The sequence below is a fragment of the Lacerta agilis genome, chromosome 6, assembly GCF_009819535.1.
Source record: "Lacerta agilis isolate rLacAgi1 chromosome 6, rLacAgi1.pri, whole genome shotgun sequence".
In the NCBI taxonomy this organism is placed as follows: Eukaryota; Metazoa; Chordata; class Lepidosauria; order Squamata; family Lacertidae; genus Lacerta; species Lacerta agilis.
In genome coordinates, this window is record NC_046317.1 from 8,286,491 (window position 1) to 8,301,186 (window position 14,696).

The following is a 14,696-nucleotide window of genomic DNA, read 5'->3' on the forward strand; positions in this document are numbered from 1 at the left end:
GCCTTCTTTTACAATAATTCATATTGGTGGTAACTGTAAGCTCCTTAAAGGAAATGTTGTGGTAGTTAAAAACAACAACCAAAAACTGTTTATAGGAAGAAAAGAGACTCCCCCCTCGCCAATTTCATGTGATTAATACAAATCTAGTTAAATTTAGAGCAAGTTGAAGGGAGAGACCTAGTTCTGTCTAGCTAACTCTTGTTTAAATTACTGAGAAATTAACAATTATTTGTTTTCAGGCCTAGACAGAAGATGCTATCCTAACTGCACCTGCATGAAGAGAAAGCAGCAGTTTGCCAAGAGTGATTGATTTACACCACAGGGGAGAAGGAGAAGATCAGAGGAGTTTCACAGCAGCAGGATGAAAGTCTGAGGTGGCGTCGGAGCTGGAGAGACAAAGAGGGGTTTTTGTGTGTGTGTGTGGAAATGAGGAAATGAGAATCTGCAATGTGCAGAGGGAAAATAAAATGGTGCATTACAGCAGTTGAAAGGAAGGGACTCTGGCCAGATCAGCAAGGGTTGACTTACAATGGACCCAACAAGTAGGGAAGTGGATAGGGGTAAGGGGAGAGCACAGTCGGCTAAGAGACTCAGTCAATGTTGTGAAGCAGCATAACTCTGAGGAAGTAGAGCATGGGTAGGCAAACTAAGACTCGGGGGCCAGATCTGGCCCAATCACCTTCTAAATCCGGCCCGCGGACGGTCCAGGAATCAGCATGTTTTTACATGAGTAGAATGTGTCCTTTTATTAAAAATGCATCTCTGGGTTATTTGTGGGGCATAGGAATTCGTTTATTATTATTATTATTATTATTTTCAAAATATAGTCCGCCCCCCACAAGGTCTGAGGGACAGTGGACTAGTCCCCCGCTGAATAAGTTTGCTGACCCCTGAAGTAGAGCGTGTCGCACAGAGTGTCAAACTCCATGATAATCAGTAACCGCTTTTCAGCATGAAGCAAACTAAGAAACCACCAACCAATAATTTGGCCACAATGAGGAAATTTTGTCCATGGTATGATTATTTTCCACCTAGTCATTCTGACACCCTATTTGCAAAATTTAACAGTTCCAAAGTACAGACGCGCTCTCACTTTCACAAGATTGAATATACTACTGCCTTCAGCTGTACTTGAGGGTCAATTTCAAAAGATTGCACTGGGAAAATGGTTATGTCCCTGTGGAGATGGTAGCATTGAGTCAGTGGCTCATGTGCTTCTGGCGTGCAATGTTTATAAAGATTTGAGGAGTGAGGTTATTACCCCTCTGCTATTGTCCATGTTGGGTCACTCAACCATTGCTACTGTGTCCTTTCTTTTAGCAGACCAAGATGATCAGGACTTCTGGGTATAGGGCAGTATATAAATTCAATAAACAACAACAACAACAACAACAACAACAACAACAAGCAGGTGACAGCAAAAACTGCAAGGTTTTTAGTGGGGGCAATTAGAATAAGATTTATTATTTGATTATTGATGTAAAAATGTGTTTTCTATAGTTAAGTTTTTACCTCTATCTTCAGTACATTTTATTTCATTTTATTGCTATGGCTAGTGGCTGATGCAAATAAAGATTCTTCTGATCTGAACCTGCGAGTTGGTGAACACCCGTCTGCATAGCCCCAATACAAGCCTCTACTGTTAGGCTCATGCTCCAAACAGAACGTCCATTTCTTATTATCTTTCTTAAAACGCTTCCGCACACCCCTTATTGTCCCCTGCCTTCCTTTCACTCAGTGGGGTGTCATTTCACACACAACACAGCGACAACTCCAGCTCTGTTTCCAAATGTACACTTCAAGCAGGGAGACAAAGCCATTTTGGGCTCTCTGACAAGAGAACCCTGCAAGATACATATCTCGGCAAACGTGTGCTTTCTGAATCCATACTGTACTGTAGTTTTGTTTTTCCTTGCACAGTTAAAATGTGCCAGGTATATATATAAAATGTAACATGTGAAGCAGCCCTAAATGTTTCTGCCATTCTGGGCTATTATGAAATTTGGCCAGGCAAAACTACTTCTCTTATCCAGCAAGCCACTGCTTTAAAGAGCCACTCCTCCTATTCCAAGGAGGTATTGGGGACCATCCCACTGGGAAACCAACACAAAATGTTGTCTTGTGGAAGTTTATTACGGATTTGGCTCCTTGCCACTGCAAAAGGGCATGTCTAGATTTTTTTTTTAAATGGCTGCTGTTCACAGGCCAGGGAGCAGAGCTCATAAAAAGGTCAATTCTCTTGTATAACACCTACATTACCAAACTGCTTCTTGTAAATCACAGGCCTTGAGCAAGGCAGTAAATGATAAACCAATAAGGCAAAACACACCATCTCAATTTTCAAAAGTAGTGAGAAACAGATTGTAATTTGTGATGGGTGACCTGCATAGTGTTACTTGTGAGATTTGATTTCTGGTACTCTTCCACTTTGCCTTAATGGGGGCAAGATCACCACCAGCAATGGCTTCATCCCTGTGGATGAAGCTGCCAGGACAACCTGCTTCATGGACAAAGTCACGCTGTCAATCGCTCCCTCTTTTGAGTGAGGAGGGCCTACCTGTGGAACAAGGCCTCTGGCCCATGTCAACTGCAGAGCCAGCGCTACTAAACAAGCCTCAAGCAGAGGAGATGGAGGAGAGGAAATACCCATCTCCAGGCATGATGAATGGTGGTACCAGGGGTTCTAGCCTCTTCCCAACTGCACAGAAATGGCACTGTCAGCTCCTCAGACAATGGGGTCCATTCCGGTTAAGGGTTCTGAGGAGGGCCAGCCCTCCCGCCCCCAGAAGAAAACCAAAGCACAATGCCAGCTCTGCCGGTGCTGCTCAGCTATGGGTTACTATCTAAGATGCTTCTCCCATTGCCAAAGCAACTTGGGTAGGAGGTTTCAGATCACAGAGCTCTAATCCCCATTGCTTTAACCTCTGTGTCACACTGACCTAAACTGTGGACTAGAATAAAGACTGAAGTGATTCAGAACAAGGGCTCACCTTGGGCACATACTCCTCTGGAAGAAAGATACTCTAATGCTTTATTATTTCAGAGCTTAAAAAATTCAGAGCAGGAGACATAGCGTGTTTTCCAACAGTATCTAGGCTCTCTTGGAAGACGTCCAAATTACACCGTCTTGGGCACAGCTTGTTGGCAGCTTTACGTAAATGTCTCGTATTTATTTGTACCCCATATAAGTTCATAACGTAGAAAAAGTATATCAACCCAATGTATTTGGCATTTCCCTCTTTTAAAACAAAAAAGCCATACAGTACACATTTGTTCACAAACTGGTCCTTAAGCTGATCTTTTCCCAAAAAGATTGTCCTGAGTTTTCTAAGGCCCAGGAAATTACAATCCATTTTACAATATAAACAATTTGTCATAAACAATTGTCTAACACGATGCAAACATGAAACAGCAAGCCTGATCCAAGTTCTTTACCACATGCATCTCAAAAAATCAAGATCAAATAAACTATTTATTGGGCTACTTTATTTCCCAAACTTCCACTCTGCCTTTTCCACAATAGTACTCAAGACACCTAAAATGAATTTGTCCCTTGCATAACTAATACAAAAAACACAAGATCACATCCTGGAAAGGTAGAGGGACAAGCCATGTTTGAATTTTCATGGAGTAAAAAGCCCTTTAGCAATTCTGATACCAAAGAAAAATAAAATTACACAAAACAGGTGAGCTACAGGTAATGGGAATAAGCAAGCAATAATCCAGAGAGAAACGTTCACACAATACAGACACAAAATAACATGACTGGGTGATGCTCTGAGCAAAAGTCCCATGGAAACGTTGTGTGCTCGTGCAGCTCCCATTCATTTCAATGTGGCTTGTACAGGAGAACTTCCTGGTGGATTGTGGCCCCTGAATGTGTTGGGTTATTTATCAGGGTCACCCAGTGATAAACGTCTCTCCCCTGTTGAAACATACAAATGTGCATGGACGACCTTTCTCCTGAGAGAACCAGCAACTCAGGCAAAACGTTCTCCGTGCAAAAATTCCCCAACACATTACTTTTAATTACACAGCATGACTACATCGCCTTCAGAAACAGAAAAAACAGACAGGAACAAAATATCCTAAATGAATACATTGCCCCAAAAGTGAACGAACCAAAGAGGAAACCAAATTAAAAAGCAAACGAGAAACACACATTGATACTAAAGAAAATAAAACCCCACGGAAAGAAAAGAACAATAACAACCCAAAAGAAAAAAAAAACTAACCAGCTGAATTGGGAGTTGAGGGTGAGTTAGCTTGGCTTCCATGGGCTGACACATTTGTAGCAGTGACAGCCGTTTTGGCAGCATAAATATTGGCTTCCTCTTGAAATTTACCTATGTTCTTCTTGTACCGGATTCGCTTATTTCCAAACCAGTTTGATACCTAGAGCAAGTTTGAAAAAGAGAGAGAGAGAAAAAAAAAGCCTGTTAATAAGAAGTCAAATATATGACCAGGGTGGGAAGCCAAGGGAAAGGGAGGAAAGAATGGGAATGCTGTTTAAGTACGCTGATTAATAGTTTAGAATAAATCTCTCTGAATTTACAAGACAGACCCATAAAACCATATGAGTTTTGTGCTTATATAGGGCGCACACTGTGGATTTTTTTTTTCTTTTTATGTTTTCTGGTGTGAGAGGATAGGCCTTGGGCCACACGCTAAAACTGTGCTTCCATACATTTCCATTTAAAATTAGAAAGCCAGATTTTCCTGATGTGATTTATGGAATCTCAGAATCATAGAAGAGACAAAGAGAGCCATCAGGTGCATATTCTGTGCCAAGGCATAATTTCTTCCACAGATCAGCCCCACACCTCAAGAAGTTAACTCATGTAATTGTTACTACAAACAGAGGAGAACGAACAAGGTATGCCAAGACTCTGAAAGTTCTGTAAAACTTTGTATCCCTAGCCATGCACAGGTCCTTTGCAGTTGCTATAATGCATAAACAACCATAAAGAGAATTGTCATATACATTGCTCTTTTTTATTGAAAAGTTTTCAGTTACTGTATAAAGAAAGAAAGTGATACAAAGCAAAATAGAAGAAAAATAAAAAGGCACAAAAATTTGTAGAGAAAAAACTCCCCCAATATATGAATATATATATGGGAAAAATGCCCTAACCCATTCATTCTTTTATAAATTTGATATTATTATCCTGTTATATACAATGCTTAAAATTTGTGTAGATAAAATGTAGCCAAGACTTTGGAATGAAATTACTTCAAACTAATCACGGAAATGCTAACTTGGACAAATCTTTTAGTATGAAGATTAGAAGATGATCGTTGCCGTTTACTTACTAAGGAGGCAGGGTAAAATATATGTATTTCTCACCACTTGACAGAATTCACTACAACACGTGGCAATGCAAGAAAGCCCTGGGCAGGCTTTTGTTAAACATGCAGACGAACATTTTGGGGTGGAATTGCACCCGAGAGCCTTTCCCCAAACTTCCATGAGCTGGAGATCCTGTCTGCCCATCCTGTGTATCCTGCAACATGCATAGGAACTTATTGCACAATCCATATGTGTTGGTGTGTATGTCTCTATGCCTGCAAATGAGACGTTGTATCTGTGGAATCTGGGATCTGGGACAAGGCTAGCAGGTCAAACCCCCTCAGCACAAGGCTTAGATAGCTTTTAAAAGGGAACAGACACATTCATGGAGAACAGTCTAGCTACGAAGAAAACCTCCTTATTCAGAGGTTGTCTGCCTTTGGATACAAGATAATAGGGGCAAAAACCTCCATGCCATGCTTGCGAGCACCCAGAGCCATGTGAACTTGCTGCTGCTGGAAGCAGAAGGCGGAACTAAATCCATCTTGGTCTGACCCTTGTATGTCTGCACGGACAGCTTCCCTGAAATGTGAGACATGAATGCATAACGCTCTGGATTTTGAAATATCTGTGCGGATTCCACATATAGTCAGATGACAGCCTCATTTATTCTTTCTATAGCTGGCCAGCTTTTGCTTCTCACTTGGAACTGATGGCTTACCGATGAGAACTTCCGTCGCTGTCCATCATAGCGGCTTCTCTCTCTCTTTCTCTCTCTCTTTTTTTTACAGCTTGGCATTGCACAAGTGAGTAAGAGCAAGAGTGGCAGGTTGGCTCCACAGCACAGCACAGCACAGCACAGCACAGCACAGCACAGCACAGCACAGCACAACACAACACAACACAAGGCTCCCTGTGCCCCCCCCATAATTGGCAGCATCATGTTGTGCATGGAATCCAGGAGAGCAGTGGTGCCCCATTGCCCCACCAGTTGCTACTGCTGTGTTTGTTTGTTGATTGGTTGGTTGTGTGTGTGTGTGTGTGTTGTGGCCTTCTGGCCAAAAATGTTTCACCCACCCCATGCTAGAAGGATAAGCTTAACCTTCTCAGTGCGGTTTCTGAAAGACCCTCACATGAACTTATATCAGTAATGCTCTGTTTGCTTTCTTGGTTGAGCACCATTCTCTTCTGCCTGAAAGCAAGATACAGAAAAGTTTCCATTCATAAATAAAGTTGGGAACACTGAAGCTTTTTTGGCACATATTTAAGGGCACTGCTAACCCTGGTTCTTTTGAAATGAAGTGGGTGGCAAATCAGTTTAAAGATTTAAATAGAATCAACACATAAAATGTTTCATGCATACAGTTTATTTGGGGAGTCAAAAATCTGCCTGATAACATCTTTCCTGCTGTGGAAATGAACTTCTATAAAACAGGTGACATTACTGCATCAGTGGGATGCTTTCCCCCGAGATTTAGAAGGAAGATCATAATCTTCCACCAACTTCTGGGACGCTGCAGCATGAAATGCTTGAGGAACATGATTCCTGTGAATTGTGATATGAGTTGACCTGATCCAGACCACCAGGATCAATGTGCAGATGAGGATGTAGCTGTCCTTTAGATTTTGCACTTTAGCTGTCCTTTAGATTTTGCACTCTATAAATCGTGTGATGCAGTTATTGGCTCAAAACAAGTATCAACATAATTTCTTTTTGGAGACAAAATATATTTTTGAACAGACAAGTTTGTAATTAAATACAAATTTAAGTGCACGTTTTCATGAGGATTTTTTTTTAAAGTAATTCCCAGCTTAATGTGGAAATGGGACACAGCTGGCTTATAACTAAACACATGCAAAAGTGACACAGACCTGAGAATTGGCTGATCCATCTATCCAACCTTAACTGAAGCCCCATCTCACATGAGCTTATTGATATGGCTTTCAGTTGTGAAAGTTCAGTGAGGCGAGTGACCAGTGCTATTTTTCTAGGAAAAGAGGTGCTGAAACTCACCATGAACCATGAACACCTCCCTTGTTCTCTTATAATGGCAATGGTGGCCACCTGAGAGGTGCCGGAACGGAGTTCTGGCAAGTTCTGGTTGAAAAATGTATCTTTCACCAGGAATTTACAGTATGGCTGGTGGACTGCTGACTGATTCCAATGGACAGCATGAATCCCCTGGCTTCAAAGTCTTTTTTAGAATTGTGAAAGTAAAACTGCAAAACTGGTTGTCGCATAGTCCTGTAGGTATTAACACAATATCTTTTCTGGAACAAAAGGTGCTATAGAAGTGTTTTATGAGTAAGAAAACAGACAAATAAATGGGAAATCCTGTATTTTATGCACCAGTGGAAGTCATATTGGAGGAACTATTGTATACTTGGACAACAATTCAGGTTTGACCAAAGCATTCTCAATACAGGGAAAGTGAGAAATGAAGCAGACCTGATAAATATAGTAATTGACAACTACTGCCCTTTGACAGGTATAGATGACACATCAGTTCCTTGGTGCTGAATAGCACTGGAATATTTTTTTAAAGTTTGCATTTGGGAGCTTATCTGCCACTAAACAATGACAGAAAATGTCAGCATGCAGAACCTCTAAACCTCAAACCATATTGGACAGGTGGCAAGGGACAAGCTCACAACGTGATGCAATTTGTCAGCTCAAGAAATTAGCAAAGTCAAGGTTGCCATAATCTGAGAATACAAATTTAGAGTAACAGGAGATTCAGATTTGAAATATGAAAGAGAGTTATCAAGATCACCCAACAATTCTACTAAAAGTTCAGAGTTGTTTCTGCATGCTGTGGCAGTTTCAACCTTAACATGCCAAAAGAAAGCAGCAGCTCCTCTGGTTGTGGAATCTAGCATCAGTTTGTATGCAACATCTCAAAACTTTGGGGTGAACAATCCTCACAGAGAAACACAATAGGAGCATGTGTGTGTGTGTGTGTGTGTGTCCAAAAGGTCATTAATTAGTTAATAAATAACTTGAAAGAGCAGTGAGGCATAAATGCTAATTAATTCAATTTAGTATCTGGTTAAGTTACTAAAACATAAATGAATTTAAATGTCAGAGACAAAATGCTGTGTAATAGTCTATATGAATTAGTCAAGAGCAACTCATAACTAAGCAAACTTCCGTTACTTAAAAAAAAATATTTAGCAGATAAAAAACATGCAGATGTACAACCTATCAGGAAGTTCTCCTGCACAAGTCTCATTCATTTCAAAGGGGCTAGTACAAGAGAACCCTGACAGCTGGCGCTACTTAAGCATTTGCTAGCCCACATGAGAAAGAAACAAAAGATAGATAGAAAGGTTGAGTACACAAAACATCTATCTGGTGACTGCATCTGTTTCACGGGGCTGTCAGAAGGAGGCCTGGAGCAGAGGGAGGGGGCAGAGTGGAGCGACAAAGGGACTGTGGAAGGCAGAGAAAGGGTTAAGGGAAGCCAGTCAGGTGGAGGAGGGAGTCCCTGATGCCACAGGCGAGGGTCAGCACTGCCAGCTGAGCAGTAGCTCAGGAAAGATGGAAAGGCGGTCACCGTACCCTCTGCAATGGAATGAAGGGAGTGGAAGCAAAGGGAGGTGTGTAGGTGTGTTGCTTTACCCAGACTGCTTTGCTGGAGGCGGTCCCATAAGTCCGCACTGCCGGCAACTGAGAGTGATGGATCGGACGCTTGAGAACTGAGCTCCGGCTTGTATATATGTACATAATAAAGACTACTCAGACACAGCCAGCCTTGCAAGTGAGTTTTGTCGTGGAAGGCTTCCACACGATCCTGACAATCTGGATGAAAATGCACATTGCAAGATGCAAATGGCAAGAGAAAACAAGAGTAGTTTCTGCTGAGTCTATTGAAACACAATAATCTTTGCTCTGAGTCTACTGAAACATGATAATCTCATCAGTGATTTGGGTGACGGAAGGGCATACTTTTGAAGCTGCAGGCGAAACCAAGGAGGAATTGTTAACACTTTCAATGACAAAAAGTTTGAATCAAAAATACTGTATGTGAACTGGAAGAATGGTCAACAAAACAGTAACATGAAATTCAATGAAGACTGGTATGGCTTGACTTCCCAGTTGGAAGCACTCTGCAGAAGGTTGCTGCTATCTCCAACTGCATATACTGGGAAACAGCTCTTGGGCATTGCTACCTTCTTAATTTTAGGTTGCCCCTGGATCATGAAATGCCCATTGGCTGAATGGCAAAAGCCTTTACAAAAGCCACAGCATTATAAAAAATTGAGAGGCATTAGCATACGGGAGCAAAATCAAATGTCCTACGTCATCCATAGAATCCAGAATCAAAGAATCCTAGAATGGTAGAATTGGAATGGACGCTAAGGGTCATCTGGTCCAACCCCCTGAAATGCAGAAATCTTAACTAAAGAACCCATAACAGATGGTCATCCAAACTCTGCTTAAAAACCTCAAATGAAGGAGTCCACCACCTTCTGAGGGACTCTGGTCTGCTGGTTTTGATTTTTCTAATCAGCCAGAGTGGTCTTGTTATCAACCGTGTACCTCCAGAAGGCAGGACCTGAACCAATGGCTTCGAGTTACAAGAAAGGAGATTCCAACTAAACATCAGGAAGAACTCTCTGACAGTAAGAGGTGTTTGGCAGTGGAATAGACTCCCATGAGAGGTGGTGGACTCTCCTTCCTTGGAGGTTTTTAAGCAGAGGTTGGATGGTCATCTGTCATGGATGCTTTAGCTGAGATTCCTGCGTTGCAGGGGGTCGGACAAGATGACCCTCAGGATACATTCCAACTCTACAATTCTATTATTCTATGTTTCAACCTATGTAATAAATTCATGCAGTTCTTGATAACACAAATCTGCTCAGCTTCAATCTGTTTCAGCAACTTCTTATCAAGGAAGGCTTCATCGAGAGTTTGGGAAGGTTGCAAGGAGCAGTAATTCCACCATTCATAGTCCCATCCTTGAGGGTAGCCAATAACTGGTGGCCAGTAGCTGAGCTTTCCATCCTAGGAGCACCCAGCTCATTTGTCACCTTAATAAAAAAATTCAAACTATGTGGGAGCACAGAAAATAGCACAAAGAAGAACATCAAGGAGGTGTTATGTTCAGTAGCAAATGGGAGAGTAATTACTATGTACACTGCTTGACAAGATGGAAATTATCCTGGAAATTCCACCCCCCTCCACAGTCCATCCATGGCAATAGAGTCTTCACAAAAGTTTCCTAAATGTGATTTTCAAATGTTCTGCTTTCAGTGAATCCCTTCCACGTGGCTTTGTCAGCCTTGGAAACCACTGTCAGCACTACACATGAATCCTGGGCACATTCTAGGATGAGCTCTTAGTTCACATGCAGCTCTGGCCAAGAAGCCTCACTGTTGACCCAAGTGATGAGGGTACTATCTGAGCAGACATCCAACAAGTTGTCTTTCATGATCTTTCCCCACTGCTATGGATTCTCTCATTGAGCAACTAAAGTTAAACGTCGTGAGGTTGCCCAGAATAGTTGCCCATGATTCTAGTGCAAGCAACACAGGCTGTGCTCTTCTTTGGATTACTATAATCAAGGGTCTAAAAACGATCCTGAATACCCAATTGCTGTATACAATCATTGTACACAATTCAGCAGAATCATAGAACGATCCCCTGTAATGCAGGAATCCTTTGCCCAACATGGGGCTGGAACCCAAGACCCTGAGATCAAGAGTCCCATGTTTTAAGAGTCCACCCCCCCCCCCCAATACAATCCCTAGGCAACTTCTATATTTCTTGCTTAGCAGATTTCTCCTTTCTTATGTCCTCAGAATTCTGTTGCTCCCCAGTCCCTCATCCCCCTCTTTGCTCATTCTTCATTCCCAATGGTACTCCCTTTCTATGCAGACACTTTTTGGTGTGGGCTCTTTCCACCTCTCCCAGATTACATAAATGGATGGATAACTAGACAGACAGACGGATGCTCTCAGCATAGAACAGGCACCTGGGTTTCTTACCTGTGAGACTGTGATGCCACATTTCTTGGCTAGCTCCTCTTTGGCTTCCTCACTGGGGTATGGGTTGCTGAGGTGGGAATAGAAATACTCATTGAGGATTTCTGTAGCCTGCTTGTTGAAATTTCTTCTTTTCCGCCTGGTTAAAAAACAAACAAACCAGATGCTCAGTACTCAATGACCTAAAAGCAATGTATTTAAGGAAGAGCCCACAGTCATCAGACCCACATCAGTCCTCACATGCTGTTAGACCTACATTGGCTCCCAGTACGTTTCCGAGCACAATTCAAAGTGTTGGTGCTGACCTTTAAAGCCCTAAATGGCCTCGGTCCAGTATACCTGAAGGAGCGTCTCCACCCCCATCGTTCTGCCCGAGGGCCTTCTGGCAGTTCCCTCGCTGAGAGAAGCCAAGTTACAGGGAACCAAGCAGAGGGCCTTCTTGGTAGTGGCACCCACCCTGTGGAACACCCTCCCACCAGATGTCAAAGAGAAAACCAACTACCAGACTTTCAGGAGACATCTGAAAGCAGCCCTGTTTAGGGAAGCTTTTAATGTTTAATTGATTGTTGTATTTTAACATTCAGTTGGAAGCCACCCAGAGTGGCTGGGGAAACTCAGCCAGATGGGCGGGGTATAAATCAATTATTATTATTATTATTATTATTATTATTATTATTATTATTATTATTATTATTATTATTATCATGCAGATCTCAAATGGTCAAACTAGATGCTCCATACATATTCATGTATTTGTCTCTCCCCCCCCCCCCTTCTTAAAGTAACAGCAGCCTTGGGAGGATGTAAATCTGACTGGCAATGTAGCAAATCATTTAACCCTTTCCTCATGTGACAGTTTTCTGGTGAAAATTACCTTCCATTGACTGCTCTTCACAAACATGGAAGGTGATTTTGACCCACCCAAGGGATGGGTTAAGTGCCATCACCCCAACTGCTGTGCTGTCACTCCCTATGTCCACCTCCAAAGATTATTTAATAAAAAATAAAATGCGAGAAACTTGCATTTGTGTGTAATGTTTAGCTCTGTGCCAAATTAGATATTAGGGAAGATCTCTGGATCTTTGGCAGGAGTTCGGAGCACGTTGTCGGTTACACTGCTAACATCACTTGCCGCCTTTTAAACAGAGCACCTTCCATTGACCCACTTCCAAGTGGCCTTTATAATTCCAGTTTATTGGAAAACAGGCAGTGAAGGAAGTTGAAAGAATTTCACGAGGCACTGGCCACATACTTGAAAGATGGGTAAACTATGGGAAACTAGCTTGTGCTCTGCTCTGTAAAGGGGGGGGGGGTAAACAAGTAGAAAAATCAGCATAACAGTGAGAGGCCTGGCCAATAACTTTTCTCCCCGGTGTGCTAATTTTCTACTTGCAGATAACTTTTGCATGGGAGAGCATTCAAAGAGGGCATCTCCTCCCTGTAGTCTGAACTTGTACAGTCCATGTTATTTTTATTTTGCTTTTCAATTCTAGCTTTGACAATTGAATTTGTTATACATTTAGTTTGATCTCAGTTTGTACAGAAATAACCCTGTAGCTCATCTATCTTCTTCCCCAGCAAGCTACTATTGAACTATTTCCTTTAAATGGTTCAATAGTAGCTTTCATTTGTTTGTTTAGGGGAAAAAACAGGGAGAACAGCCTTGAAAATCTACCTTGAAGGAACGGGTAGAACAGTACAAAAGTTACTGGCCCACAAAAAAAGTTTACTAGCTCATGCTCCCCAACATACTGGAAGAAGATGAAGAAAGGAAAAGACTAGGAACAATCTCTCTTTCAATTTACAAGTCTTCCTTCCTAGTCACATAGAAGTGATTCAGTGAGTGGTTCTTGATATGCCTGGGGTAAACTCACCGTGCATCAAGAAATCGGGAGCGCAGGATCATGACAGCTTCACATGTGCTCTGTTTGAGTTGCATCTGGATGGAACTGAACTTGCGATGGATGATGCTGACCATCCGCTCTATCTCCTTGGGTGAGATGGGCCGGGTCCTGCTCTGCTCTCGCAGCAGATTCATCACATGAGTGGTGAACTCGTTGCATGCCTGGGACAACAAGAGAAAGAGCGAGAAGATCCCTTAGGACCGGAGGAGTCACTGCATGCTGTGCAGGAGGCTGCTGCAGCAGGTATGTAGGAATCCTGCCCCTTTATTCCTTAAAACGTTGTCTGGTCTTCTGCCCCATCGTCTTGAACATCTGCTGAGCAACTCTACACAATGTCTCATTTAGGGAAATGACCATTGCAAATAAGATGCAGATAGGAATATGTATCCAAATACACATCTTGCTTTCCCTAAGATATGCACTCAGATCCTTATTTAGGTGTGCAGCTAAATTCAATCGTTTCCTACTTCTTTGCTTTCAAGGGGATGCATAGTTGGATGTGCATAAAGATTCTTCAACCTCCAATGAGCTTCTGTAGAAGTTTCTGTATCCAGCCACCATTTTTTGCCTCCATTACTTCCACAAGAATTTGTGTGTACTGATAATCTCTCCCTTAGTAGAAAGTAATTGGATATAACCCAGTAGCAGTCTTTGGGTTTTAAAATTCCAGCGGCACCCTGTGCGAGGCCAAAATTCGCCATCCCTGCCTCTCACCTTCCTTTGTCACTGTTGCGATGCCCCCTGAGGCGCTCTCTTGACTCGGTGCCCAATGCAAGTGAACCGGTCACACTCCCCTAAATCCACCTCTTTATAAGCAGGCATATGGTGATTATGGAGCCATTTCACGCAGGTAAGAAATTGAACCTTTTGGATTACTGTGACATCTCTATTTAATACCCTTATGGGGGGGGAAAGATCCAACACCCATTTATGACAGGACATGCGCATATGTGAAAGAGCATGAGCATGTGCATGCACGCATGGACAGATAAAGGCGCAAATTTGTGACTAGGGGGAGAAATTCACTTTGGTTCACATTTTATTGTGAACCTACCTAATTTGCACTTACCAATACACAGCTATCCTTCAAAATTTGCACTTCTACCAATTTGGCCATGCAGTTCTCCAGCCAGACAATGCATACAAAATATATATATTAGGGGAAAGTGTGCATAAATGCATATATTAGTGATATAACATTAAAATGCATTGTACAGTATTAGGAAACACTGCTTGCAATGATGTGTATATTAGGTAAAATTACTGTAAATATAAAATGTCCATAGGAAAAATGCAAACTAAAATGCTGATGGATTCTCATGCTTTTTTAAAAAAATAATAATCTCAAATTTATGCAGAAATGAGGAAAACCAAATTTAAGATTGGAGAAATGAAAAACCCAATTTGACAGGCTCATCTATTCTTATCTGTGACAGAGCTGAGCCAATGGTCTGATTTATTTTGTTTGCATTTATTTAAAAATGTACACCCCAACCTTCATTTATTTAAAAAAA

General features: G+C 41.9%; 1 protein-coding gene across 6 annotated transcripts in view; it reads right to left on the bottom strand.

The window, feature by feature from the left end:
* Nucleotides 1-14,696, bottom strand: part of PBX1 (PBX homeobox 1) — a 217,676-nt gene that overhangs the window by 19,922 nt on the left and 183,058 nt on the right. For 2 of the 6 annotated variants that reach the window (XM_033151346.1, XM_033151350.1), the window contains exons 4-6: nt 13,153-13,352; nt 11,282-11,417; nt 4,236-4,395 (exon numbers count right to left, since the gene is read on the bottom strand). In XM_033151346.1, coding sequence (XP_033007237.1) covers nt 4,236-4,395; nt 11,282-11,417; nt 13,153-13,352 — 496 coding nt within the window. The remainder of the gene's footprint in view (nt 1-4,235; nt 4,396-11,281; nt 11,418-13,152; nt 13,353-14,696) is intronic. The other 4 variants (XM_033151348.1, XM_033151351.1, XM_033151349.1 and 1 more) reach the window with 3 other exon arrangements.